General features: G+C 41.6%; 1 protein-coding gene across 1 annotated transcript; it reads left to right on the top strand.

Annotated features, from left to right (window-relative positions):
• Window positions 1-838: 838 nt before the first annotated feature.
• On the top strand, window positions 839-24,705 carry LOC132638602 (uncharacterized). The gene is made up of 2 exons (XM_060355426.1): window positions 839-1,057; window positions 23,215-24,705. Exons 1-2 carry the CDS (start codon window positions 844-846, stop codon window positions 23,769-23,771), a joined length of 771 nt encoding a protein of 256 aa, XP_060211409.1. The 5' UTR covers window positions 839-843; the 3' UTR covers window positions 23,772-24,705.
• Window positions 24,706-25,854: the final 1,149 nt, after the last annotated feature.

Below are 25,854 nucleotides of genomic sequence, written 5' to 3'. Positions count from 1 at the left end.
ATTTTAGTAGCAAAGAACGGTGTATTGAAATGCGTAGTTTGAAGAGCTTAAACACTGTAAAACATGCTCTGCTAATTAGATTACATCCTCTGCTAAAGCTTATTATCCTTTGTATTGAATTCTCCTTTATCATTTTTTTTTTTTGGTTTCCCACCCAGTGTCCGATACCCGCATTGGAGCCCGACTATATCCGGATTCGCGCCGCGTAGGGTTCCATTTGGGGGAAGTGCTCCCTACCAAGAATTTTTTCATACCCAGAGCTCGAACCCGAGACCTCTGGTTAAGAGAGGAGCACCCCATCCTTTGATGGTCTCCTTTATCATCTTATTTCATTCTTTGATCTTTTGTAGGATGTATTGCTATATAATTTTTTTGGGTCATCGCCACTTAGAAATCAGTGGAGAGTGGTGTATGAGTTCATGAAAGAACAAGGTTTAGTAGATATATCCTTCCCAAGTTTCTGTGAAGGACGACATAGTCTCTTGTGTTCCGAACTAAAGCAGCTTTATGTTGCTATCACTCGAACAAGGCAAAGGTTATGGATTTTTGAAATTATAGAAGAATTTTGCAAGCCTATGTTTGACTACTGGAGAAGGTTGTGTCTAGTGGAAACAAGGGAAATAGATGATTCACTCGCACAAGCAAAGCAAACTTCTAGCACCCCGGAGGAGTGGAAGTCAAGGGGCATTAAGGTCAAGTTGATTCGCCTTGTCTTATTGTTATTAACAAATTCATCTGTTCAAATCTCATTCTTGTGTTGGTATATGCGCCTCTGAGCATTAATTGACTTTGATAAAGTGCATTGGTGTTATGATGCAGCTCTTCTGGGAGAAGAACTACGAGATGGCCATCATGTGCTTCGAAAAAGCAGGTGAAAAGAATTGGGAAAAAAGGGCGAAGGCAGCTAGATTTAGGGCAGCTGCTGAGCGAATTCGTGATTCTAATGCCACAGAGGCTTGCAGCTACCTGCGTGAGGTGGCTGAAATATTTGACTCTATTGGGAGGTTCGAGTCGGCAGCAGAATGTTTTTATGATTTGAGGGAGTATGAAAGGGCAGGTAACAATTGGTGTTAGATTATGTAATTATTTAGTCAAATATATTTTGTAATCTTCTATTTTAGGATAGCATATGTTAGAATTATTTAGTCAAATTAGTTCTTAATTTGTAGCCTACAATTAGGTTGTAAGTCATGTATATCAACCCATTCAAGAGAACAGAATAATCAAGGAAAACATTTTCTTAAGGGTATCAGACTAGGTTCTCCTAAAAACCCTAGCATCCTAAAACCCTAGCCCTTGGCCGCCGACCTCCCCTTGGCCGCCGACCCCCCCCCCCCCCCCCTCTCTTTTCGTTTTCCTCTTCTTCGGCTATTCCCCCTCCTCTTCTCCATGGCTGATACCTCCAAGTTGCATCCTGCGACTACCGTCACCAATATCAAATCATGCATCCCTATTGTGCTTGACTACGAAGGAAGCCAATACAATAACTGGGCTACCCTCTTCAAGCTCCATTGTCGTGCAAACTTGGTCATTGACCACATCCTACCTCCTGCCTCCCCCACCGTGCCACCACCGGCAACTGCAGCCGAAAAACTTGCTGCGAAGGCCCTATGGGAACGGCTGGATGACATTGTTCGGCAATGGATATATGGTACGATATCGAATGATCTTCTCAACACGATCATTCATCAAGAGGACACCACAGCCGAAGCTTGGGACCGTCTTGTTCATCTCTTTCAGGACAACAAATTAGCTAGGGCTCTTGCTCTTAATGCAAAATTCACCAACACAAAATTGGTGGATTTTCCGAATGTCAAAGCATATTGTACCAGGCTGAAAGTTCTTGCAGACAATCTCGCCAACGTCGGTCACAAAGTTTCCGACGAACGACTTGTGCTTCGTCTTCTGCGAGGATTGTCAGAGGAATATAAAACTTTTCGCACGACGGTGTAGCACCGTACTCCTCTCCCATCTTTTGACGTTATCCGGTCGATGCTTGAGCTTGAGGAGGATAGCCATGCCGAGGACGCCATTCACGACTCCGACTCTAATGCTGCTCTTGTTTCCCACAATGTTACTCCTCAGAATTTCTCAGGAAATGGACAGCCCAATAACTCTGCAAATAATTTCAACAATCGTGGAAATCGCAGAATCGTGGAAAGAAAAATAATCGCCGTCGCAGCGGCGGAAACCGCAACAACCGCGGTGGCAGCGGCAATGGACAAAGCAGCGGCGGGGGCAGCCGCACCAATGCACAGGCATACCAACCCGTCGCGGCATAGCAGCAGGGACCCGCTGCCCCGTCGTGGTATTTTCCACCGTGGGCAGCGTGGGGGCAACAACCGTGGGCCACTCCACCATGCCCGTACCCCACGGCTGGGTGGCAGCAGCCCCGCGGCTAGCAGCAGTCGCGTCCAGCTCCTTCGCAGCAGGGAGTTCTTGGTCCTCGTCCTCCATAGTCGTTCTACTCGTGAGCCTCATCATCACATGGCGGGTATACGCCCACAGATATTGATCAAGATATGCACACAATGTCGTTGAATCCGCCCGATGACAAGAATTGGTACATGGACACCGGAGCCATATCTCATATGACCAACTCCCAAGGTACTCTCTCGTCTTATTATCAATTGAGCAAAAATAATGGCATTGTTGTTGGTAATGGTAACATGATTCCAATTCGTGGTTATGGTCATACATCCCTTCAACAAAATCCCTCTTTAAAACTGAAAAATGTTTTACATGCACCTAAACTCATCAAAAACCTTATTTCCGTTCGTAAATTTACTATTGATAATATGGTTTCTGTTGAATTTGATCCTTTTGTTTTTTATGTGAAGGATTTACGGACGGGGAGCAAACTCATGAGATATGAGATTTCGAGTGATCTTTATTCATTCTTCAAAAAATTTCGAGCCATCTCGTCTACCGCACCATCTGCTTTTAGTGTCATCTCTCCTCATATATGGCACTCCCGTTTAGGTCATCCAGGGGATGTTATTCTTAGTTCTTTACTGTCACGACCCGACTAGGGGCTGTGACGAGTACCCGATACTTGTACCTAGCACCCCTTCGCTATCCTGTATGAACAGTGGCACATTTTTTTTTTCATTAACATTAGCAGTAAACTTTCTAATATCGTGTTACACCGGGACGCGAACCATTCAAAATACAATACGTTTAACTGTACATAGCTGACAGTGTATATCTGTCTACGAGCCTCTAGACATAGTACTTTTATACATAGAAAGGGCCGAGTACTGTCGCGCCGAAAATACATACACAAAATAGTACCAATGATATGAGGCTCCGGAACGACTGGAGCGCTGCCCAATGCTGCAGATAGAGCCCTAGAGACCCGGTCCGTATACCTGCTAACCTGCGCGGCATGAACGCAGCGTCCACAAGAAGGGACGTCAGTACGAATAATGTACCGAGTATGTAAGGCATGGAAAACAATGCAAGCAGTAACATAAAGTACGATCAATAATAATATCACGGAGCCATAGGGCGTATAATGAAGCAAGAACGTAACCTGTACATAGGAAGGCCCCTCTTTAGGCCGGCTGTCATGTAGGCTTGTCTTTTCATCTTTGAAACGTTTCTTTTCATGGGCATAGGAGTCAACATTTTTATATTTCTTATTCTCGTGTGCAGAAAACAGTACATTTCAATAACGGTATCTTTCATTCACATTTACAGACGCCGAATACATCGGCTCTCCCAACCCCCTCCCCAACGGTGACCCAACACATTACATTACATATGTATCATACATCATATATATATGTATACAGTCGCCGCGTACGACTCTTCCCATATCCCGCGTCCGGGCATCCCGCGTCCAGGATGGAATCCAGCTGAATCAGGTGGTGATATAACAGTGGCCCTTCCCTTTTCCCCATACACACATACATATACATTTCTTATATACAATTTACTTTGTCTTATATATATATATATATACATATCCATACACATATACTCGTTTTATATACATATATCATATAATCACACGAGAGAGCCAAGGAAAATCACGTATTCATTGGAGTGACATAAGGTCGGCGATCTCTGATTACATTACGGAATGCTAGTGATAGCTTTGTCTCACCTTGAAGGAACAAGTAATTTTAAGGCGAGACTATCAACGGAGAATAGTGTTACAGTAACCGTAGAATGAAATCGTGGGCATTATGGATTACAGTCATAGGCTTTGGAGTCTTAGAAAATAAATTTATAACTAGAAGATATAAATACGATTTAGAAAATTAGTTTATCAATTTCATATTCACATTGGATCCTTAGCTTAGAAATCTCAGTCATAGGATCGTTCCGGTCGTACTTATCAAGCGCATTCTCTTGTCTAACATTGTCGTTATCATTATCCCATAGAAACACTCTTGTTAGAGTAGTCATAGTACTTTATCATTCGGTGACAGGATCGGGATCAAAGGTCCCCTTTGAATTCACCTTAAGTAAGTCAACCAAGACTATAGGGGAATCCGAGAGTAACGGGCCCACCTCGGGCCGGTTGAAGTAGCGTATACGATTTACGTATGTCACGTGTCATAGCGTTACTTGTATGGGTCTTAGGGTAATCGGGTCCCATTTATACAAGTTATAGGGGTCTAGGAGGTCTTTTCATCACTTTGCACACTTTCTACTTCAATTCGATTGAACGAAAAGTTAAAAACTGTAGGTGCGGATTCTGGGGAATAGGGTTGTCCCCGAGGCTCGTACCCAACTTATTAGATCTAAGACATGCCATAGAAAGAAGGGTGAAGCCTTACATACCTCTTTCCGCTCCTTTAGCTATTCCAAATTCACGTCACAATTTCGTCAAAATCTGCGAATTGGTCATTTTTACCAAAACTTCCATTAGTATACTTAGAGTCAAAACCTTAAGGAAACATTTTGCTACCGAAATTTCGGCAGCATTTCTCCTCTGTAAATATACCATCCTCGACATTCAATTTAGTCAAATTCTCATCAAACACAATCCGGGAATTCAAACCCGGCCAAACTATCAACATAATTCAACAATCGCACTAACAATTCACATATTCCCTTCAATATACATAATCTCCCAATTATCAATACTTCACCAAAGTTATCAAACCTTTATTTGCGATATGAAATCTACGATGATTACAACTTCATTTTTATTATGGAATCCATGACAACAACAATCAAACACTACATAAAAATCAATTCGATTGTCCCACACAACAACACTACATTCGGTCACCATTTTCAATCAACACAACAACCAAAATACTAACTAGCACTTGCTTACCATTTCTTCATGCTTCAACACATATACACTACTATACATACAATATACACGGCCATGCACACACCGTATACCTCACGGCCACAACACAACATCAATATTCTCCAAACTCATTCAACTTCCATTTTCCACATATAATTCACAACAATAACTACCAAATACTAGATGAAATACTTGAAACATAACTCCTACATATATACACATGCACGGCTACATGCTATATCCACTCCCTTCATGAGTTTCATCCATTATGGCATACAACAACACATATAAACCATTCATAAAACATGAAAAGTAAGCTTGAATCATACCTCTTTTATTTAGCTACTCAAGCTAGCTATGCTTGGCACCTTGGACCAATACTTGTTTCTACCACTCCAATAACTCCACCATGTTGTTATGCACCCTCCAAGGAGTAGAAAGTGATTTTTGGAGAAATTTTTAGCAATTTTTCTCTTGGATCTTCACTATGGCCGAAAGCCTCAAGGGCTTTTCTCCTTCTTTCTTTATTCTTCTTTTCTTGAATTTTCTAGAAGTGTTATGAGATAAAGATGACCTATCCATCTTTTATAATTTACCATTTAATCCCACATGGGCTTGGACCCATATCAATGGCCGGTTGGGCCTTTAATTTTTGCCCAAAAAGACTTTTAAGCCCACTTATATTTTTGACTAGTTTATGTAATTCATGAAGCATTTTTTTCCAATTTCCAAATTTGCCCTTCGTCTTCCTCCGTATTTCCACTTCTAGACTTTTCATAAGCAACTCATGTACCATACAACATAAAGGGTGGCCTTGCTTGTTGTCTTCCCGCGATTGCCTTGAATTATCCGATTGCACAAAATGCGGGATATAACATTTACGTAGTAGTAATTTGATTGAATGTAATAAGGCTCGAAACAATGTTTGTCATTCTTGCCCTCTGGGGAAATTAATTAAATTGCCTTTTTATGACTCTCTTTAAACTACTACTATGCCCTTTGACATTGTTCACAGTGATTTATGGACTTCACCTATTCTTAGCTCTTCATGTCACAGATATTATGTTTTATTTCTTGACAATTACACTAATTTTCTTTGGACTTTTCCCATCAAAACAAAGTCCCAAGTTTATAATTGCTTCTTGTCTTTCCGGACTTTCATTCGCACTCAATTTGAAAAAGAAATCAAAACCTTTCAATGTGACAACGGGCGTGAATTTGACAATGGTCCTTTTCATAAGTTTTGTGAACAAAATGGGATGCTTTTCCGCTTTTCTTGTCCCCACACTTCCCCCCAAAATGGTAAGGCGGAACGGAAAATTAAATCCATCAATAATATTGTTCGTACACTCCTTGCCCATGCATCTATGCCCCCCTCCTATTGGCATCACGCCTTGGCCATGGCAACGTACCTCCACAATATTCTCCCTTCTAAACTCTTAGCATATAAGACACCCACTCATATTCTTTATCAAAAGAATCCATCCTACTCTCATCTCCGAGTCTTTGGCTGTCTATGCTTTCCTCTCTTTCCCTCCACACAAATTCATAAGTTGCAGCCTAGGTCCACTCCGTGTGTCTTCCTAGGATATCCTTCCAATCATCGGGGGTACAAATGCTATGACTTAGCAAGTCGAAAAATAATCATAGCCCGGCATGTGTGGTTTGATGGAAATTCATTTCCATTTTCACAAATAAATACTCCATCTCCTACCTCATATGAATTTTTGGATGATGATAATTCCCCATTGAGAATCCAATTGTTGCATGACCGGGCCACTGCTCCGCTAATGCATCCCCCTCCCTCTCGTGCAACCCACCACCCGACCCCCCCATCTCCCCTCCGTCATCGTCGACTGCCCAGCAATCCACCTCCACTGCCCCAGCTGCCCGCCAGCCCCTTCAGCCCACTGCCACGGCCCCCACGGCAGTCCCCCTACTGCCGATGTCACGACCCAACCCCGTAGGCCGTGACTGGTGCCCTAATTGGGCACCCTGACATACCTATCCATATCCAATCACATACAAATAGCATATACGGCCACAAATACTATATGCCGTCTCAAACTATATGAAACTGTATCGAACACATTTCAACGCAACCATATGCGGACATATATATATATATATCAAAAAGCCGGCAAGGCTGTCAAATGTATCAAAAGCCGACAAGGCTATCAAATGGCGCAACGGTCCAAACCGCATATACAAAATGCACGCCGACGAGGCTGCCATAACGAGTAGAATCATATAAACACAACTGTACAGCAGCAGGCACACACACCCACAAATACGTCTACAGACCTCTAACAGACCAAACGAATCATATGGCGGGACAGGGCCCCGCCGTACCCCTGAATGAATATACGTACATACATTGCGAACAAAAATATATACCAAAAGATATGCTCTGAAAGGAGAAGAGCACTCCAACAGCAAAAAGGGGGGTGTCCTAAACCGGTGGATCACCAAACTGTGCGTCTGTACCTGCGGGCATGAAGCGCAGCCCCCGAAGGAAGGGGGTCAGTACGAAATATGTACTGAGTATGCAAAGCAGAATGTACAGAAAGCAAATCTGAGATATAAACGAAATGGAAGTATCAAACATAAGTGCAAATCCAACATATCAAAATTTGTTTACTTTCAAAAATATGTAAGTCATGCATCGGGTACAGAAGAATATGGTCGCCCACCCGTCGATGGCGCCATAAGACCAGAAAGTCTCAAATCTCCGTATCCCCGTCACATATCACATCACAACATAACGCCATACACAGCATAACACCAAATATAGGTGGAACCCGGCCCTCTTTTGCGAGTAGCTCGGTGAACCATAAACACAGCATAACTCCGGAGTATATCAAAATGCGCACGATAACGGAACCGGCCCGGGACTCGGCGAAAGGAATAACAGAATGCACGAATAGAGTCGTGAGTAGTCATATGCATAAAATCATTATCATAACTTCAAACATAAGTAAAATGATCATATTTGAAATCGGAATAATGGTCATACCAAATTCTTTCAAAGATTCTCCGAATTACATAAAGGAAGGTCGCGGGACCCACGGACGGGTATCGACCCGAATCAGGCCCGCTTATGGAGAACATACTCATTATACATCATGCAAACTCTTATGAAAATGTTGGAACAATCCGAGCCTTTATGCGAAAGATATGGCATTCAAAAATTACGAAATTCATTAAAGTGAAACCTTTTTGTACAAAGTTTGAAAATCCCTTCTTTCAAAAACATAATGGTTCATTTTTCATCAAATCATACATAAGAGTGCCAAGGAATATATATAGATCATATCATGGTCGGATTTCGGATTTGGAATTCCCTTAAGGCTCTAGTCTAGCCTATGTGAAACTAAGGCATGCCAAGAAAAGAAGGTTGCTTTACATACCTCGTACGCACTCCAAGATATTCAATCTAAAGTAAATCCCAATCTACGCCTCGGGCTCCCCAAGGTCTACAAATACGCCAACGAATACCAAACATTAGCTAAGGGCACTTAAGCCATTCATTCCAACTATTCAATAAATTCTACAGAAAATTCGGCAGCATTTCCCCTGTAAATAGGCCATCCCGAGAATTTAACTCGCTCAAAATCAACAACAACAACCACAATAACCAACCTAGAAACATCGATAATCAATTCGAAAGGCAAAATAACATTAATAGCTCTCTTTTACACCATTCGACAACTTTCCAAATATTCAATTCAACGGCTTACCTTCAAGCCAACATCAACGCTTATACATTCAAATACTAACCCAAACCCATACTAATAACATTCAAGAACATTCTAAACAATTCACATAATATTTCCAACAATCCACAATTTTTCCAAAAGTGGCCGAAAACAGCCCCCTAGCCGTGAGCAGCCCCTAAAACCGAAACAGCCCTCTTTTCACGTTCCTCGATTTCAATTCATGTTTTGTATCACAATCCACAATATAACGATATCATTCTCATAAAATATACGAATTATATCAAACGTACAATAAGCCTTAAATCAGCCCACAAAATCTCAACGTAAATCTTGAGTCATTAAATGCTCATTTCCAAACTAGAATTCATAACGACGACAATTAAAACGCTAAGCGATATTAATGCGATCTTCGACATATTATATGACCCACATTCGTCCACACTACACATATACATATGTTCATGGTTCTCATATATAAAGATTGCATTAAGTGCACAAAGTTCTCCAAATCAGTCCGCAACGCTTGCTATATCAATTTGGGACAAAAGACTCTCGCTTCCAACATAAAAGTCATCCCAATAACCATTACGACGCTAAGCGACATTAGTGTGTCCTTTGGCATATAGCATGACTCATGTTCATCTATCACTACTTATATATATATATATATATATATATATATATATATATATATATATATATAATTCTTAGCCATCCTACACACTACAACAATTTAACATACTACAAGAATTAATTCATCAATCCAATTCAACACCCATATACACAGCTAGAACACCAAACACACGGCCCAACTTCATCACACCATATTTCATGATTTTCATCCATATTAACATACTACAACATGAAATAAGCGTTCACAACACATAGAACAAGAGCAAAACTTACCTTTCTTCTTCAATACCACAAATGGCTAGGGTTTGCAATTGGACACAATGGATGGTTAGATGATCCAAACAATACTTCCACGCTACTTAGGGACCTCAATATAGTGGGTTTACACCAAGGAATTATTTTTGGGAAGGCTAAAAATGGGGGTTGGTTTTCTTGGTTTCTAGCCAAGAAAGAGAGAGAGAGAGAGGTTGAAGAGTTATTCAACTCTTGATATTTTTTTCTAAGTGTGTAAAGTGAGAAAGATGAATACATGGTCTTCTTTTAATTCCATATGTATTGTACAAGTTTCCATGGTCCACACAATGTGTTGGACCATTTAAAATTGGCCACACAATGTGTGGTACCATTTAATGGACCACACGGCTACAAGGCCCCTTGTGGCAAGATTTTAATTCCAATTTTTATGAATTGTGGTCCCAATTTTTCCTAAGTGTTCAATGCCAACAATTGCATATATAACTTATGTCTCAAAATAAAATCAAATGGTCAAAAGTCCCGACTTCAAATCCCGGAATAGTCTTGGCCTTAAATTATCATAGTTACTCCGGGTTGTCCCAATGTATAAAAATACGGGACATAACAGCCGACCCCTCCCTCTCCCACGCTGCCCCACCACGGCAGCAGCACCCTCCTTGCCAGCCCCCCACCCGTCCATCATATGACTACACTCTACACGTAGTCAACATGGGATTTTTAAGCCGAAATTTAAATACCATAATCAAGCTTTAAGTGTCACCAATAATTCCATCTCACCCATTCCTCGAAATCTCGTTGCTGCACTTAATGACCCGAATTGGAAAAATGCTATGCAAAATGAATATAATGCTCTTATTGATTGTATGTTACACCTCGTAGTCGCGTACGTGGAATCTATTGGGAGTTAGTTGGTTAAGTCTAGACGTGGCACATTCATCTCATGGTTACGAGGGTTTTGAGTTCATATAATAATCTATGGAAGACTCGGGGACCAAGTAAATCAAGGAAATTAAGTGTGTCGAAAAATTTGAAACAGGATTTTGAGTCAACTTTGGAGGGGTATATCTCCATGAATATTTGGAGTTTTAAGGTGTTTCAAAATTCTAAGACGAAGTTCGTCGAGTCTAGTTTCTAATGCAACAAACCACTCGTTGATAGGACATCGGAGTAGGGAATTATAGACGTTACAAACTGAGCCGACGAGCAGAAACAGCACTGCTACAGTACTGTAGCTACAGTGCTGCGGCCCGCCCCTATAAAAAGGGTCAAACCCTCATTTTCTTCATCCAAAACTCTCCAAAAATTTCCAGAAAATTCCACTCCAAAAAGGCTCTTAAATATTACATAGATGTGAAGATTTGAGCAAAATTCTAAGCTCTAGAGTGCTAATCGAAGTCCGGACAACGTATAGTCGCGAGTATCATATCGTTTTGTGTTGAAGCTAGATTGGAAACAAGTGGGTATTGAAGATCTTGCCACTTTAGTGAATATAAGGTATGAATCCTTGAATCTTTTTCCTTATTAACATTGATTAAGGAGTAGTTTAAGAATAAAAGTGGTAATTTGTTGTATTGATGTTGTTGGCTTATGGATTGAGGTTGGAAGAGGATTTTGGATGAAAATACATATAATTGTCTTGTAGAATGTTAAGGATGTTGTTGTTGATGTTGTTGGTATTGTTTGGGAGTTGTTTTGGTATTTGGAGGAAGCCGATGATATAGGGGAAATGCTGCCCAAATTTTTGTAACCCCAAATTGGACTTCCATAAATGAGTGCTCATGAGTTGAGGGAAATAGGCAAATTAGTCTTCCACAATTAATACTTATAAGTTGATGGATTTATGATGAAGGTGTGATTAATGATATCTTTCTCGATATATATAGGCTCGGGTGAAGGGCAAGCGTCGATATAAGGAACTCTTAAGTGGTGGCTCGACGGATAAGGTATGTAAGGTGTTCGTTCCCTCTTTATTTGGCACGAATCCAATTAGTACATAAACACGAGCGTTCCATAACAAATGCCACTTCATTCCTATGCTTGTATTTTCAATCTTAAGGTCTTGTTGTTTGATTGGTTTCAAGACATTAATTCACTTGTCGTCATCGATTATTCCTTTGGAATCGAGATGAATTCCATAAACTATTCGGGGGTTAACGACCTTATGTCCCCCCGAAAGGCCAAGAATCAGACCCTTGATTTCTCATTCAAAACCAGCCTCAGAACAGTGTTACGGAAGGAAAACAGAGTTCTGTACAGAAAGCTCCAGGGAATTGCGCTTTCCTTCCGCATCGCGGAAGAAAAGCGGAAGCCCTCAGAACTCTGTGCTTTCCTTCAGCATCGCGGAAGGAAAGCGGAACTCTGCGCAGTTCTTTTTTTTTCCAGTCCAGTCCAATAATGGCATACACGTATATATATATATTTATTGCACTATTTTACTACACCGTGCCGCGCTATAGTCGGCCGGGCATGGCGCGTAGATGCGCACACCACTGCAGTGGGCATGTTATGATATTGCCCCGGACGCGGGAGGCCCGGACGCGGGCTAATGATGATAACACCGAGCCTTAATGGTCGGGCATGATTTTACATATATGACACCGAGCCTTACGGCCGGGCATGGATACTATTTATTAAATATAGATATATATACATATGAGCATACAAATGATTTTATCATGCATTGTATTTTGTGCTACTTCCAGATGTTGGATTTTTCTTTTGCCTATACTAATGTCCCATTTTATCTTAATTGTGTTGTTGCCCTCCTGCCTTACATACTCAGTACATTTATCCGTACTGACGTCCCTTTGCACGGGACGCTGCATTTCGTGCCGCAGGTCCTGACATATTTGTTGAAGAGCAACCACAGTAGGACTTCCCAGCTTCAGCGGTGCTAGCAAGTACCTCTACTCCGGGCTTGCTATATTTTGGTATTTTTCTTTTGGTGTAATATATGTTCATAGGTATACTCCTAGAGGCTCATGGACATTGTGGGATATGTAAATATTATGTATGGCCTTGTCGGCCTTGTTTTGGCTTCTTGATATGTTTTGATTGCCTTGTCGGCTTTGAGATATACTTGATGATGTAGCGACCTTGTCGGTCCGCATGTGTATATATGTGTTGATTTATCGAATACCTTTATGTTGGCTCCTTTTCCACGAGCAGACATTCTTGAGTTATGGTATGTGATGTCCAAGTAACAAATAAGTCATGTAACTTCGGCTTACGGGCCGGAGCCTGTCATACTCCTCGTCGGGGGTGTGACAAATTGGTATCAGAGCCAGGTTCAGTCCTAGGGATGTCCATGAGCCGTGTCCAGTAGAGTCCTGGTTATCGATATGTCGTGCACCATATCTATAGCTAGGAGGCTACAGGACATTTAGGAAGATCCTTTTCTTCATTGTTCTAGATCGTGCGATAGAGCCAAGTTAAGAATGAAACTATCTAATCTTTCCGTGTTTAATTCTCAGCGATGCCTCCGAGAAAGAAGAAAGTCAGTAAAATACTGGGCACTGCTGGGGAAGGCCCGAGCCGAGCACCGCCACCTGAGTTAGAGCATGGCGAGGCTCAGAGTGCTACCCCCTCGCATGCTACTCCTACTCCATCAGGTGCCGGAGAGCAAGATAGGGCTCCAGACCTTCCGACTCCTCAACCTCCAGCTCCTCACCCCGCTGCTACAGAACAGGACTTGCGAGACGCAGTCCAGTTATTGACTAGATTGGTGGCTGCTCAAACTCAGCGGCAGGCTGGCCTTCCAGAAAGGGCTGTCAGTTCCCGTGTACGTTATTTTTATACCTTGGACCCTCCGGTGTTCACGGGGACAAACCCGAAGGCTGATCCGCAGAATTTTATAGATCGAATGGGCCGCGCTTTGAGGGTAATGCATGCTTCTGACACAGAATCGGTGGAGGTAGCTTCTCATAGACTGTGGGATGTGGCCGCGGTATGATATGAGTCTTGGCAGCAATCAAGAGGGCCGAACGCACCTCCAGCAGTATGGTCGGAATTTACTAGAGCTTTTCTGGATCATTATTTGCCAGCTGAAGTTCGTAGAGCTAGAGCCGGCGAATTTCTATTGCTTCGCCAGAATAATATGAGCGTTCGGGAATATAGTTTGAAGTTTAATTCCTTGGCCAGATACGCCCCGGCGATGGTAGCTGAGATGGAAGACAGGGTACATCGTTTTGTGACGGGACTTGGGCCTCACTTGATTAAGGATTGTATGACGGCTTCATTACAGAGTGGTATAGATATTGCTCGTATTCAGGCGTATGCCCAAAATTTGGAGGACCTTGAACGCCGACAGCGGACTGAGCAAGAATCGAGAAGGGGCAGTCATAAGCGGGCTAGATCCGCAGGTTATTCAGGTGCTAATCAGGAAGATTATAGGCCCCATTCTTATAGAAGATCCGATCCTTCAACGACTAGTGCACCTTCCAGGTTCCAGAGGTAGAGTCATGATAGACCCACTTATTCTGGGCCGAGTCGAGGCTCGAGAGCGTCAGTTCCTTCCTACAGAGGAGAATCTAGCCAAGTAAGGCCTCCACTGCCCCGTTGTGACCGGTGCGGTAAAGGCCACTCTGGCCAGTGCCGCCAAGGCATGGGGGTGTGTTACTCTTGTGGGCAGCCTGGTCATGTTATGGGAAACTGTCCATCTCGTGGTAGAGGAGGCCCGGCTCAGCCAACAGGTTCAATCGCAGGTTCTTCATCTTCTGTTCGCCCTTCCGGACAAGGTTCTTCCCCAGCCCCAGTAGGTAGAGGTAGGGGAAGAGGTCAGGTGTCTGCTTCCGGCGGAAACCAAAACCGTATTTATGCACTTGCAGGACGGCAAGATCTTGACTCCCGATGTTGTGACAGGTATCTTATCCATTTGTTCTTATGATGTCTATGCATTGATCGATTCGGGTTCCACACTATCTTATATCACACCTTATATTGCTGATAAGTTCGGTATAAAGCCCGAATCCTTGTCCAAGCCTTTCTTAGTTTCTACTCCGGTCGGGGAACCTGTTATTGCAAAACGAATTTATCGTAAGTGTGTGGTTAAGGTATGTGGCCGTGAAACAGTTGATGATCTGGTGGAGTTAGAAATGGTGGACTTTGACACTATCGTGGGAATGGATTGGCTAGCCTCTTGCTATGCCAATGTGGAATGTTGGTCCAAAACTGTGAAATTTCAGTTTCCGGGTAAATCAATTCTCGAATAGATGGGAAATACCCCAGCACCAAAGGGTAGGTTTATTTCCTACCTTAAGGCGCAAAAAATGATTTCTAAAGGGTATATTTATCATTTGGTTCGAGTCAGGAGTACTGAAGCTGAACCGCCAACTTTACAATCCGTTCCTGTAGTCAATGAATTTCAGGACGTATTCCCCGATGAATTACCAGGTCTCCCTCCCGAAAAGGAAATTGAATTTGCAATTGATGTGTATCCGGACACTCAACCCATCTCTATTCCCCCATATCGTATGTCCCCCGCCGAGTTGCGCGAATTGAAGGTGCAATTGCAGGATTTATTAGACAAGGGCTTCATTAGGCCCAGTACTTCTCCATGGGGAGCACCGGTATTATCCGTGCGCAAGAAGGATGGCTCACTAAGAATGTGTATCGACTATCGGCAGTTGAATAAAGTGACTATCAAGAACAAATATCCATTGCCTAGAATTAATGATTTGTTTGACCAGCTACAGGGTGCTAAATGCTTCTCGAAGATTGACTTAAGGTCAGGGTATCATCAGCTACGAGTAAAAGGGGAAGACATTCCGAAGACAGCTTTTCGAACGAGATATGGGCATTTTGAATTCTTAGTTATGTCTTTCGGATTGACAAATGCTCCTGCGGCGTTTATGGCACTAATGAATACCATATTCCTACCCTTCTTGGATATTTTTGTTATTGTATTCATTGACGATATCTTGGTATATTCGCGTTCGGAGAGGGAACATGTTGATCACCTTCGAAAGGTGTTGCAAACATTGCGAGATCAAAAGCTGTATGCGAAATTTTCAAAGTGTGAATTTTGGTTAACTTCAGTGGCCTTTCTAGGCCATATTGTGTCCGATGAATGTATTAAAGTTGATGATCGGAAGATTGAAGCGGTTAAGAACTGGCCTCGACCAAAAACCGCTTCGGAAGTCCGAAGTTTCTTAGGTCTTGCTGGGTATTATCGAAGATTTGTAGAGGGATTTTCTTCTATAGCAGCCCTCCTTACAAAATTAACTCAGAAGGGGGACAAGTTTCAATGGTCGGAAGCGTGCGAGCGGAGTTTCCAAAAATTAAAAGATAAGTTGATATCTGCCCCGGTCCTCACCCTTCCAGAAGGCACTGAGGGTTACACTGTGTACTGTGATGCGTCACGCACTAGTTTGGGATGTGTGTTGATGCAAAATGGTAAGGTAGTTGCTTATGCCTCCCGACAACTACGGAAACATGAGCAAAATTATCCAACTCATGATCTGGAATTGGCGGCAGTGATTCACGCTTTAAAGATATGGCGGCATTATTTATATGAAGTCCATGTCGATATCTGTACGGACCATAAAAAGCCTTCAATATATATTTAGACAAAAGGAATTGAATTTGAGGCAACGAAGATGACTCGAATTGCTAAAGGATTACGATGTTGAAATTTTATATCATCCCGGCAAAGCTAATGTTGTAGCTGATGCCCTAAGTCGTAAATCAATAGGAAGTCTATTGTACGTGCCAGCAGAAAAATTAGAAATGACTAGAGAACTTCATCGCTTGGCAAATTTGGGAGTTCGCTTACTCGATTCGGAAGACACTGGAATTGCTCTACATAATATATCCCAATCGACTCTTGCCTCGGATGTAAAGACTCAACAGTATGAAGATCCAGTTTTAATTAACATTAAGGAAGGAGTTCAACATAATAGAATCTCAGCCTTTGAACTGGATTCGAATGGGTTTCTCAAATATCGAGGTCAGTTGTGCGTTCCAAATGTAACTGGGCTTCGGGACAGGATCATGTCAGAATTTCATTACTCCCGGTATTCAATTCATCCCGGGTCCATCCAGATGTATCATGACCTCAAGGGCTTTTACTGGTGGAATGACATGAAGAAAGATATTGCTAACTTTGTAGCTCAATGCCCCACTTGCCAACAGGTGAAGATCGAACATCAGAAACCCAGTGGGCTATTACAAGAAATGGAGATCCCAGCATGGAAGTGGGAAGTGATTAATATGGATTTTGTCACGGGATTGCCCCGTTCTCGTCGCAAATTCGATTCTATTTGGGTGATTGTTGACAGGTTAACTAAATCAGCTCATTTCTTGCCAGTAAGAACTACCTACACTGCTGAAGACTATGCTAAGCTATATCTTAAGGAGATTGTGCGCCTTCATGGCATCCCACTATCAATTATTTCAGATAGAGACGCACAGTTTACAACAAAGTTCTGGAAATCTTTTCAAGAAAGTCTTGGTACTCGAGTAAATCTTAGTACGACTATCCATCCGCAGTCAGACGGGCAAGCTGAGCGGACTATTCATACCTTAGAAGATATGTTACGAGCTTGTGTATTGGATTTCCAAGGAAGTTGGGATGATCATTTGCCTTTGATAGAGTTTGCTTACAATAATAGCTATCATGCCAGTATCAAAATGGCTCCATATGAAGCTCTTTATGGTAGGAAGTATAGGTCTCCTGCTGGTTGGTTCGAAGTTGGAGAAGCGAACTTATTTGGGCCAAACCTTGTTCATCGGGCTATTGAAAGGTAAAGCTGATTCAGGCACGATTGCGCACAGCTCAGAGCCGTCAGAAATCTTATGCAGATGTACGACGACGAGAATTAGAGTTCCAGGTAGGTGATTGGGTGTTTTTAAAGGTATCACCTATGAAAGGCGTGATCCGATTTGGTTAGAAAGGGAAACTCAGTCCCCGATATATCGGACCTTATAAGATCATCCGAAAGGTAGGCCGGGTGGCTTATGAATTAGAGATGCCATCAGAACTGCAAGCGGTTCATCCAGTTTTCCATGTGTCCATGCTTAGGAAGTGTATTGGAGATCCATCCAGAATCGTACCTGTGGATGACATACAAGTTACAGAAAATTTTACATATGAGGAAGAACCAATTGCTATTCTTGATAGACAAGTTCGCAGACTCCGAAACAAGGACGTGGCTTCAGTGAAGGTTTTGTGGAGGAGTAAAGATAGGGAAGAGATGACATGGGAAGCCGAAGCAGAATTGAAGTCCAAGTATCCCCATTTATTCCCCGTCATAGATGATACTACTCCGAAAGAATTCTTGCAAGATTCGTCTACATCCGCAAATCACTTACAAGGTAAGAACTATATTTAAACCCCCTTGAAGCTTAATAGGATGAGAAATATTATTCTAATCATCGTATGATCGCACGTCATTAATTACCGTATCAGGTAAGACGGGTGGTTAGGACTTGTGACTTGTAAGAGAGATACCTTACTAACGTTCCGTACAAATTATTAACCCTCGGGTACTCCAACATTCAAGGACGAATGTTTAAAAAGGGGGGGGGGGGAATGTTACACCTCGTAGTCGCGTGCGTGGAATCTATTGGGAGTTAGTTGGTTAAGTCTAGACGTGGCACATTCATCTCATGGTTACGAGGGTTTTGAGTTCATATAATAATCTATGGAAGACTCGGGGACCAAGTAAATCAAGGAAATTAAGTGTGTCGAAAAATTTGAAACAGGATTTTGAGTCAACTTTGGAGGGGTATATCTCCATGAATATTAGGAGTTTTAAGGTGTTTCAAAATTCTAAGACGAATTTCGTCGAGTCTAGTTTCTAATGCAACAAACCACTCGTTGATAGGACATCGGAGTAGGGAATTATAGACGTTACAAACTGAGCCGACGAGCAGAAACAGCACTGCTACAGTACTGTAGCTACAGTGCTGCGGCCCGCCCCTATAAAAAGGGTCAAACCCTCATTTTCTTCATCCAAAACTCTCCAAAAATTTCCAGAAAATTCCACTCCAAAAAGGCTCTTAAATATTACATAGATGTGAAGATTTGAGCAAAATTCTAAGCTCTAGAGTGCTAATCGAAGTCCGGACAACGTATAGTCGCGAGTATCATATCGTTTTGTGTTGAAGCTAGATTGGAAACAAGTGGGTATTGAAGATCTTGCCACTTTAGTGAATATAAGGTATGAATCCTTGAATCTTTTTCCTTATTAACATTGATTAAGGAGTAGTTTAAGAATAAAAGTGGTAATTTGTTGTATTGATGTTGTTGGCTTATGGATTGAGGTTGGAAGAGGATTTTGGATGAAAATACATATAATTGTCTTGTAGAATGTTAAGGATGTTGTTGTTGATGTTGTTGGTATTGTTTGGGAGTTGTTTTGGTATTTGGAGGAAGCCGATGATATAGGGGAAATGCTGCCCAAATTTTTGTAACCCCAAATTGGACTTCCATAAATGGGTGCTCATGAGTTGAGGGAAATAGGCAAATTAGTCTTCCACAATTAATACTTATAAGTTGATGGATTTATGATGAAGGTGTGATTAATGATATCTTTCTCGATATATATAGGCTCGGGTGAAGGGCAAGCGTCGATATAAGGAACTCTTAAGTGGTGGCTCGACGGATAAGGTATGTAAGGTGTTCGTTCCCTCTTTATTTGGCACGAATCCAATTAGTACATAAACACGAGCGTTCCATAACAAATGCCACTTCATTCCTATGCTTGTATTTTCAATCTTAAGGTCTTGTTGTTTGATTGGTTTCAAGACATTAATTCACTTGTCGTCATCGATTATTCCTTTGGAATCGAGATGAATTCCATAAACTATTCGGGGGTTAACGACCTTATGTCCCCCCGAAAGGCCAAGAATCAGACCCTTGATTTCTCATTCAAAACCAGCCTCAGAACAGTGTTACGGAAGGAAAACAGAGTTCTGTACAGAAAGCTCCAGGGAATTGCGCTTTCCTTCCGCATCGCGGAAGAAAAGCGGAAGCCCTCAGAACTCTGTGCTTTCCTTCAGCATCGCGGAAGGAAAGCGGAACTCTGCGCAGTTCTTTTTTTTTTCCAGTCCAGTCCAATAATGGCATACACGTATATATATATATTTATTGCACTATTTTACTACACCGTGCCGCGCTATAGTCGGCCGGGCATGGTGCGTAGATGCGCACACCACTGCAGTGGGCATGTTATGATATTGCCCCGGACGCGGGAGGCCCGGACGCGGGCTAATGATGATAACACCGAGCCTTAACGGTCGGGCATGATTTTACATATATGACACCGAGCCTTACGGCCGAGCATGGATACTATTTATTAAATATAGATATATATATACATATGAGCATACAAATGATTTTATGATGCATTGTATTTTGTGCTACTTCCAGATGTTGGATTTTTCTTTTGCCTATACTAATGTCCCATTTTATCTTAATTGTGTTGTTGCCCTCCTGCCTTACATACTCAGTACATTTATCCGTACTGACGTCCCTTTGCACGGGACGCTGCATTTCGCGCTGCAGGTCCTGACAGATTTGTTGAAGAGCAACCACAGTAGGACTTCCCAGCTTCAGCGGTGCTAGCAAGTACCTCTACTCCGGGCTTGCTATCTTTTGGTATTTTTCTTTTGGTGTAATATTTGTTCATAGGTATACTCCTAGAGGCTCATGGACATTGTGGGATATGTAAATATTATGTATGGCCTTGTCGGCCTTGTTTTGGCTTCTTGATATGTTTTGATTGCCTTGTCGGCTTTGAGATATACTTGATGATGTAGCGACCTTGTCGGTCCGCGTGTGTATATATGTGTTGATTTATCGAATACCTTTATGTTGGCTTCTTTTCCGCGAGCAGACATTCTTGAGTTATGGTATTTGATGTCCAAGTAACAAATAAGTCATGTAACTTTGGCTTACGGGCCGGAGCCTGTCATACTCCTCGTCGAGGGTGTGACATAGTAAGACTTGGGAGTTGGTCCCTCATCCTCCAAATGCTAATATTATTCGGTCTTTATGGATTTTTCGGCATAAAAAGAAATCTAATGGTTCTTTTGAGAGGCATAAAGCCGGTCTTGTAGGTGATGGCAGGTCTCAACGGGAAGGTGTTGATCGTGACGAGACTTTCAGTCCGGTGGTCAAGCCGGCAACTATCCGTGTGGTTCTTACTATTGCTTTATTTCACTCTTGGCTCATTCACCAGCTTGATGTAAAGAATGCTTTCTTACGTGGCAATTTGAATGAGACTGCCTATATGTATCAACCTCTGGGATTCCGGGATCCAGCTCGTCCTGATCATGTCTGTCTCTTGCGTAAGTCTCTTTATGGTTTGAAATAGGCACCACGGGCTTGGTATCAGCATTTTGCTGAATATGTGGCAACCATTGGTTTCTCGCATAGTACATCTGACAACTCTCTCTTCACTTATTGTCGTGGAAAAGATATTGCTTACATTTTGTTATATGTGGATGATATTATTCTAACTGTATCTTCAGACTCTCTCAGACTCGGTATTATGTCCAAGTTAGCTACAGAATTTGCAATGAAAGACTTGGGTCCGTTGAGCTATTTTTTGGGAATTGCTGTCTCCCGAGACAAAAATAGTCTCTTTATGTCTCAGAGTTCTTATGCAGAGGATATTCTTGACCGGGCAGGCATGTCACAGTGTAAGCCTTGCCCCACTCCTATTGACGCAAAAGGCAAACTCAGCGCTTCTTCATGCGCCCCGTATGAGGATCCTATGAAGTATCGTCGTCTGGAAGGTGCTTTGCAATACTTGACATTCACTCGGCCTGACATATCATACGTCGTCCAACAGGTTTGCTTGTTTATGCATGACCCCAAAGTCCAGCATATGGAAGCATTAAAACGCATTTTGCGTTACATTCGAGGTACGATTGACTTTGGCACACATTTATACAAGTCCTCTCTCCAGTCACTACTATCATATACAGATGCTGATTGGGGAGGATGTCCAGACACTCGACGCTCCACATCGGGTTATTGTGTCTATCTTGGGGATAACTTGATTTCTTGGTCTTCCAAGCGCCAACCTACTCTATCTAAGTCAAGTGCTGAAGCAGAATACCGAGGGGTTGCTAATGTTGTCTCTGAGTCTTGTTGGATTCATAATCTGTTGCTTGAACTTAATTGTCCTATTCGTAAAGCAACTTTGGTCTATTGTGATAATGTGAGTGCCATTTGCTTGTCTGGAAATCCGGTACAACATCAACGTACCAAGCATATTAAAATGGACATTCACTTTGTTCGTGAAAAGGTTAGACGAGGCGAAGTTCGTGTCCTACATGTTCCGTCCCGTTATCAGATTGCTGACATCTTCACCAAAGGTCTTCCGCGCATACTATTTGATGATTTTCGGGACAGTCTAACCGTTCGTAAACCTCCCACTTCGACTGCGGGGGTGTGTTAGATTATTAATTATTTAGTCAAATATATTTTGTAATCTTCTATTTTAGGATAGCATATGTTAGAATTATTTAGTCAAATTAGTTCCTAATTTGTAGCCTACAATTAGGTTGTAAATCATGTATATCAACCCATTCAAGGGAACAGAATAATCAAGGAAAACATTTTCTTACAATTGGTGTTTACTTTCTCAAGAGTTCCGTTCTTGCTAGGCATTTTCTTTGCCTCTTTAATTGTGTACCTTTCTAGTGTTTTTATTATAGAACATTTCTTCATTTCCATTTATCAAGTACTTGCATCCAGTTTTGAGCTCTAGTAATATACATCTCAGAACATATTACCAAGAGATATTGAATTGTACTTCTATGCTAGGTAGACGTCTAGGTACCTATTTATGTTCGTGCCCTGTGCCAAGAGAACTGTGTCTAGTATTTAAGTGGAGAAGATTGCGGTTGACCCAAAGGGTTGAGTCCAGAGTCCAGACTGATTTCTAGGTCATAAAAAAGGACCTCTGTGGACATATTACTTGGGTTACATTCTTCTTTCTGCAAATCCCCGCTTCTCCTGTCATTCCTTAAACCTTAGAACAAAAAATCAAAGTCGGTGCCCTTTTTTTACATGTTGATTAGTTAAATGAAATATATTTGGATCCGACAGTAAAATCATCAGTTAAAATGGTACAAGTGGTACCCAACCTTTATCAAAAAAAAAAAAAGGTACAAGTGGTTTATTCTAGTGCCATGGTTATCTACGGAGCTTATTGCTCGAGTGACAAATATACAATGTTTTTCTTTCTTCTGCTTTTGAGCTCTATGTGTTTTGAGTTGATGACTAGAGAATCCTTTCCCAATCTTGCTTTTCATCATCGTAACCTTATAACATGACTGAATAGTGTTGTTTTCTTATCTTGTTAAACTTATTCGCAGGACACATTTATTTGGAGAAATGTGGAAACCCTGAATTAGTAAAAGCTGTCGAGTGTTTTACACTGTCTGGATGCTATGAGCATGCTGCAAGAGTTTATGCAAAAGGCAATTATCTTTCAGAGTGCCTGTCTATTTGCACCAAAGGGAAATGTTTTGACCTGGGATTGAAATATGTCGAGTACTGGAAACATGATGCTGCTCAGTGTAGTACTCTGGGGAAAAGAGCGGAGGAAATTGACAAAATTGAGGGGGAGTTCCTGGAAAACTGCGCTTTTAATTATTTTGAGCTCAACGACAGAGGTTCCATGATGAAATTTGTGAAAGCATTCCCTTCAATTGACATGAAATGCAATTTCTTGAAGTCTCGTGGGTGCCTTGATGAGCTGCTATTGTTGGAAGAAGAATTAGGAAACTTCACTGAAGCTGCAGAAATTGCTCGGATGGAAGGGGATATTCTTCGTGAAGCGGATATAACAAGGAAGGCTGGGGATTTTGACAAGGCATCTTCTCTTGTTCTTCTTTATGTTCTCTCTAACTCTATGGATCTCGGGAAATAAAGGCTGGCCTTTGAAGTCGTTCCCAGAAAAGAAGGAACCTTTGGAAAAGGCCAAGTCATTTGCGAAGCTTGGATCCAACTTTGAGACCACGCACACTGTGGTTAAAGTTTTATCAAATGAGTCAAGTGACTGGTCCGGCTTGAAGCACATTTTCATTGCGTCTTAGAAATGTGAGTCTAATTGGTGAATTTTTGTGTTGTAGAAAAATATTGGATGTTCATTTTGAAAATCATGCGGCAAAGTATGTTTGGGATGATAACTCATCAGTCCATATACTGAGTTCGGAAGAATTGATTATGTCCGGTCAAGTCAGTGTCAGAACACTACTTCACTTTTGGAATTTGTGGAGGAAGACTATCTTTGATCTTCTTGAATCTCTTCAGGGCCTTGAGATAAAAGACTTTGGTGAATATAACAGCTTTTGTAATTTCTGCCTAAGTTACTTTGGTGCTAGGAAGCAATTGAATGATATCAATGTTACATATGCACTGTTGCATCCTGCTGCTGAATGGGTTAAAAAAATTCACCAAAGTTTCATCAGATGGAGCAAAAATATGGTATTTATTGATGCTCGGCATTTTAAAGTTGTTGCTCGACATCACTGGCATACCGAATTACTTATTGCTGGTTTGAAGGTTCTGGAAACTCTTGAATTTATCTATAAGTCGGCTGCAACTTCAATGTCTCTTTTCCGGCATAGCATGTACCTTCTGAATATATATGAGATCGCAAAACTTTTAAGTGAGTCTGAGGACCTTGATTCTAAGAGTTTTTGGAAAATACGGAATTTCTTGACACTGTCTACCAGATACTTTGAAAAAGCCTTCCCCCTGGACCCTCGACAATCATTGGTGGATAATATGATTTCTCTATGGAGAAAAGAGCTTTCACGTGACTTGCTGCAAGAATTCATCCATCAAGATATTAACACCAGCGATCCTCTGAGCTATGGACAGATTGGAAGGGTGGTGATGATATGGCTTGCCTCTAAAACTTTCTGAAGATTTGTACAAGAAAATTGTTGAAAGAGTTCAAACAGAATCATGGAAATCATTCATGAAAATTCTCAGCTGCATTAAAGTGACAAAAATGGAAGAATCCCAGTCTGGCAATGCTTGTGAAAGCCAAACTTCCGAGTCTCGTGAAGTTTTTTCATCAAGCAATGAAGCTGTAGATAATATTCCAAGTGGAGCTATGGAGTTTGCATTAGTTGTGAAATTTCATAAAGCATTAATAGATACCTATAATGAGAACTGGATTAGACTAATTGACTATATCTCCCCTGGTTGTTTCTTGTATCTTGTTGAGCGCTTTTTGGATTTGGTGTCACAGTGTCAGGGATTCTTTTTTACTACAAAATCTTCATTGGTGGAGTGGTTGGTTTCTGAGCAATCTGAGGTCCTACACATTTCAAGGGCTACTATAAAAATGCAATCTTTGGACAAGTTTTATAATTCCGTTCTTGTGACGGTAGAACAATTCATTTCCAATAAACTTAGTACATGTCAGTGGATTCGCCGATCGAAAATCAACGTTGATGCATACTATAAGATAATGGTTATGAGACTGGTTTTTATCCTGTGCTTATTGTGTGTGAACAGTGGGAACTACTATGATGTTCTTTTCCATGTGCTCAGAAACAATGATGTTAGGAACCAGCTTCCAAAGAATTTCTATGGCATTCTTCTAGCAGGAATAAAGCGGAAATACATCCGGATCAGTGAAATTGTCAAAGCTTTTCAAATTGCAGGAGATCCTCTTTTGTTTGTCAACCTGAGTGAGAATACTACCAGGAACTATTCTAATGTCATTCATGTGCAGCTGGGAAAAAACTGCAATATAGAAGGCATTATTCACTCTCTGTTTCCAGCTAGAAATGTGTCGCAAGCTCCTACTTCCACAGTTCCAAAAGTCAGACTAATCCATTTGCTACTTCTCCCTCGAATGATGGTGATCGACCGAAGATTTTGCCATTTTTGGAAGTCTCTCCTCAGTCAGAGAAGGATATGCAGCAAATGAATTGGGACTTGTTTCATGAAATATCTGATTTTTTGAAGCTTATTGGCAGAGAAAATGATGGAAC

Source organism: Lycium barbarum, chromosome 4 (genome assembly GCF_019175385.1).
Source record: "Lycium barbarum isolate Lr01 chromosome 4, ASM1917538v2, whole genome shotgun sequence".
NCBI classification, from domain to species: domain Eukaryota; kingdom Viridiplantae; phylum Streptophyta; class Magnoliopsida; order Solanales; family Solanaceae; genus Lycium; species Lycium barbarum.
The sequence above is the reverse complement of the archived record's forward strand: the minus strand, read 5'-3'. Positions and strand labels throughout refer to the sequence as shown.

Excerpts from the sequence above, each read along its gene's own strand:
- LOC132638602 (XM_060355426.1), top strand. The coding sequence starts at position 844 with ATGGCCATCATGTGCTTCGAAAAAGCAGGTGAAAAGAATTGGGAAAAA. Across the intron at positions 1,058-23,214 it reads GAGGGAGTATGAAAGGGCAG|GACACATTTATTTGGAGAAA; the intron begins GTAACAATTGGT and ends ACTTATTCGCAG.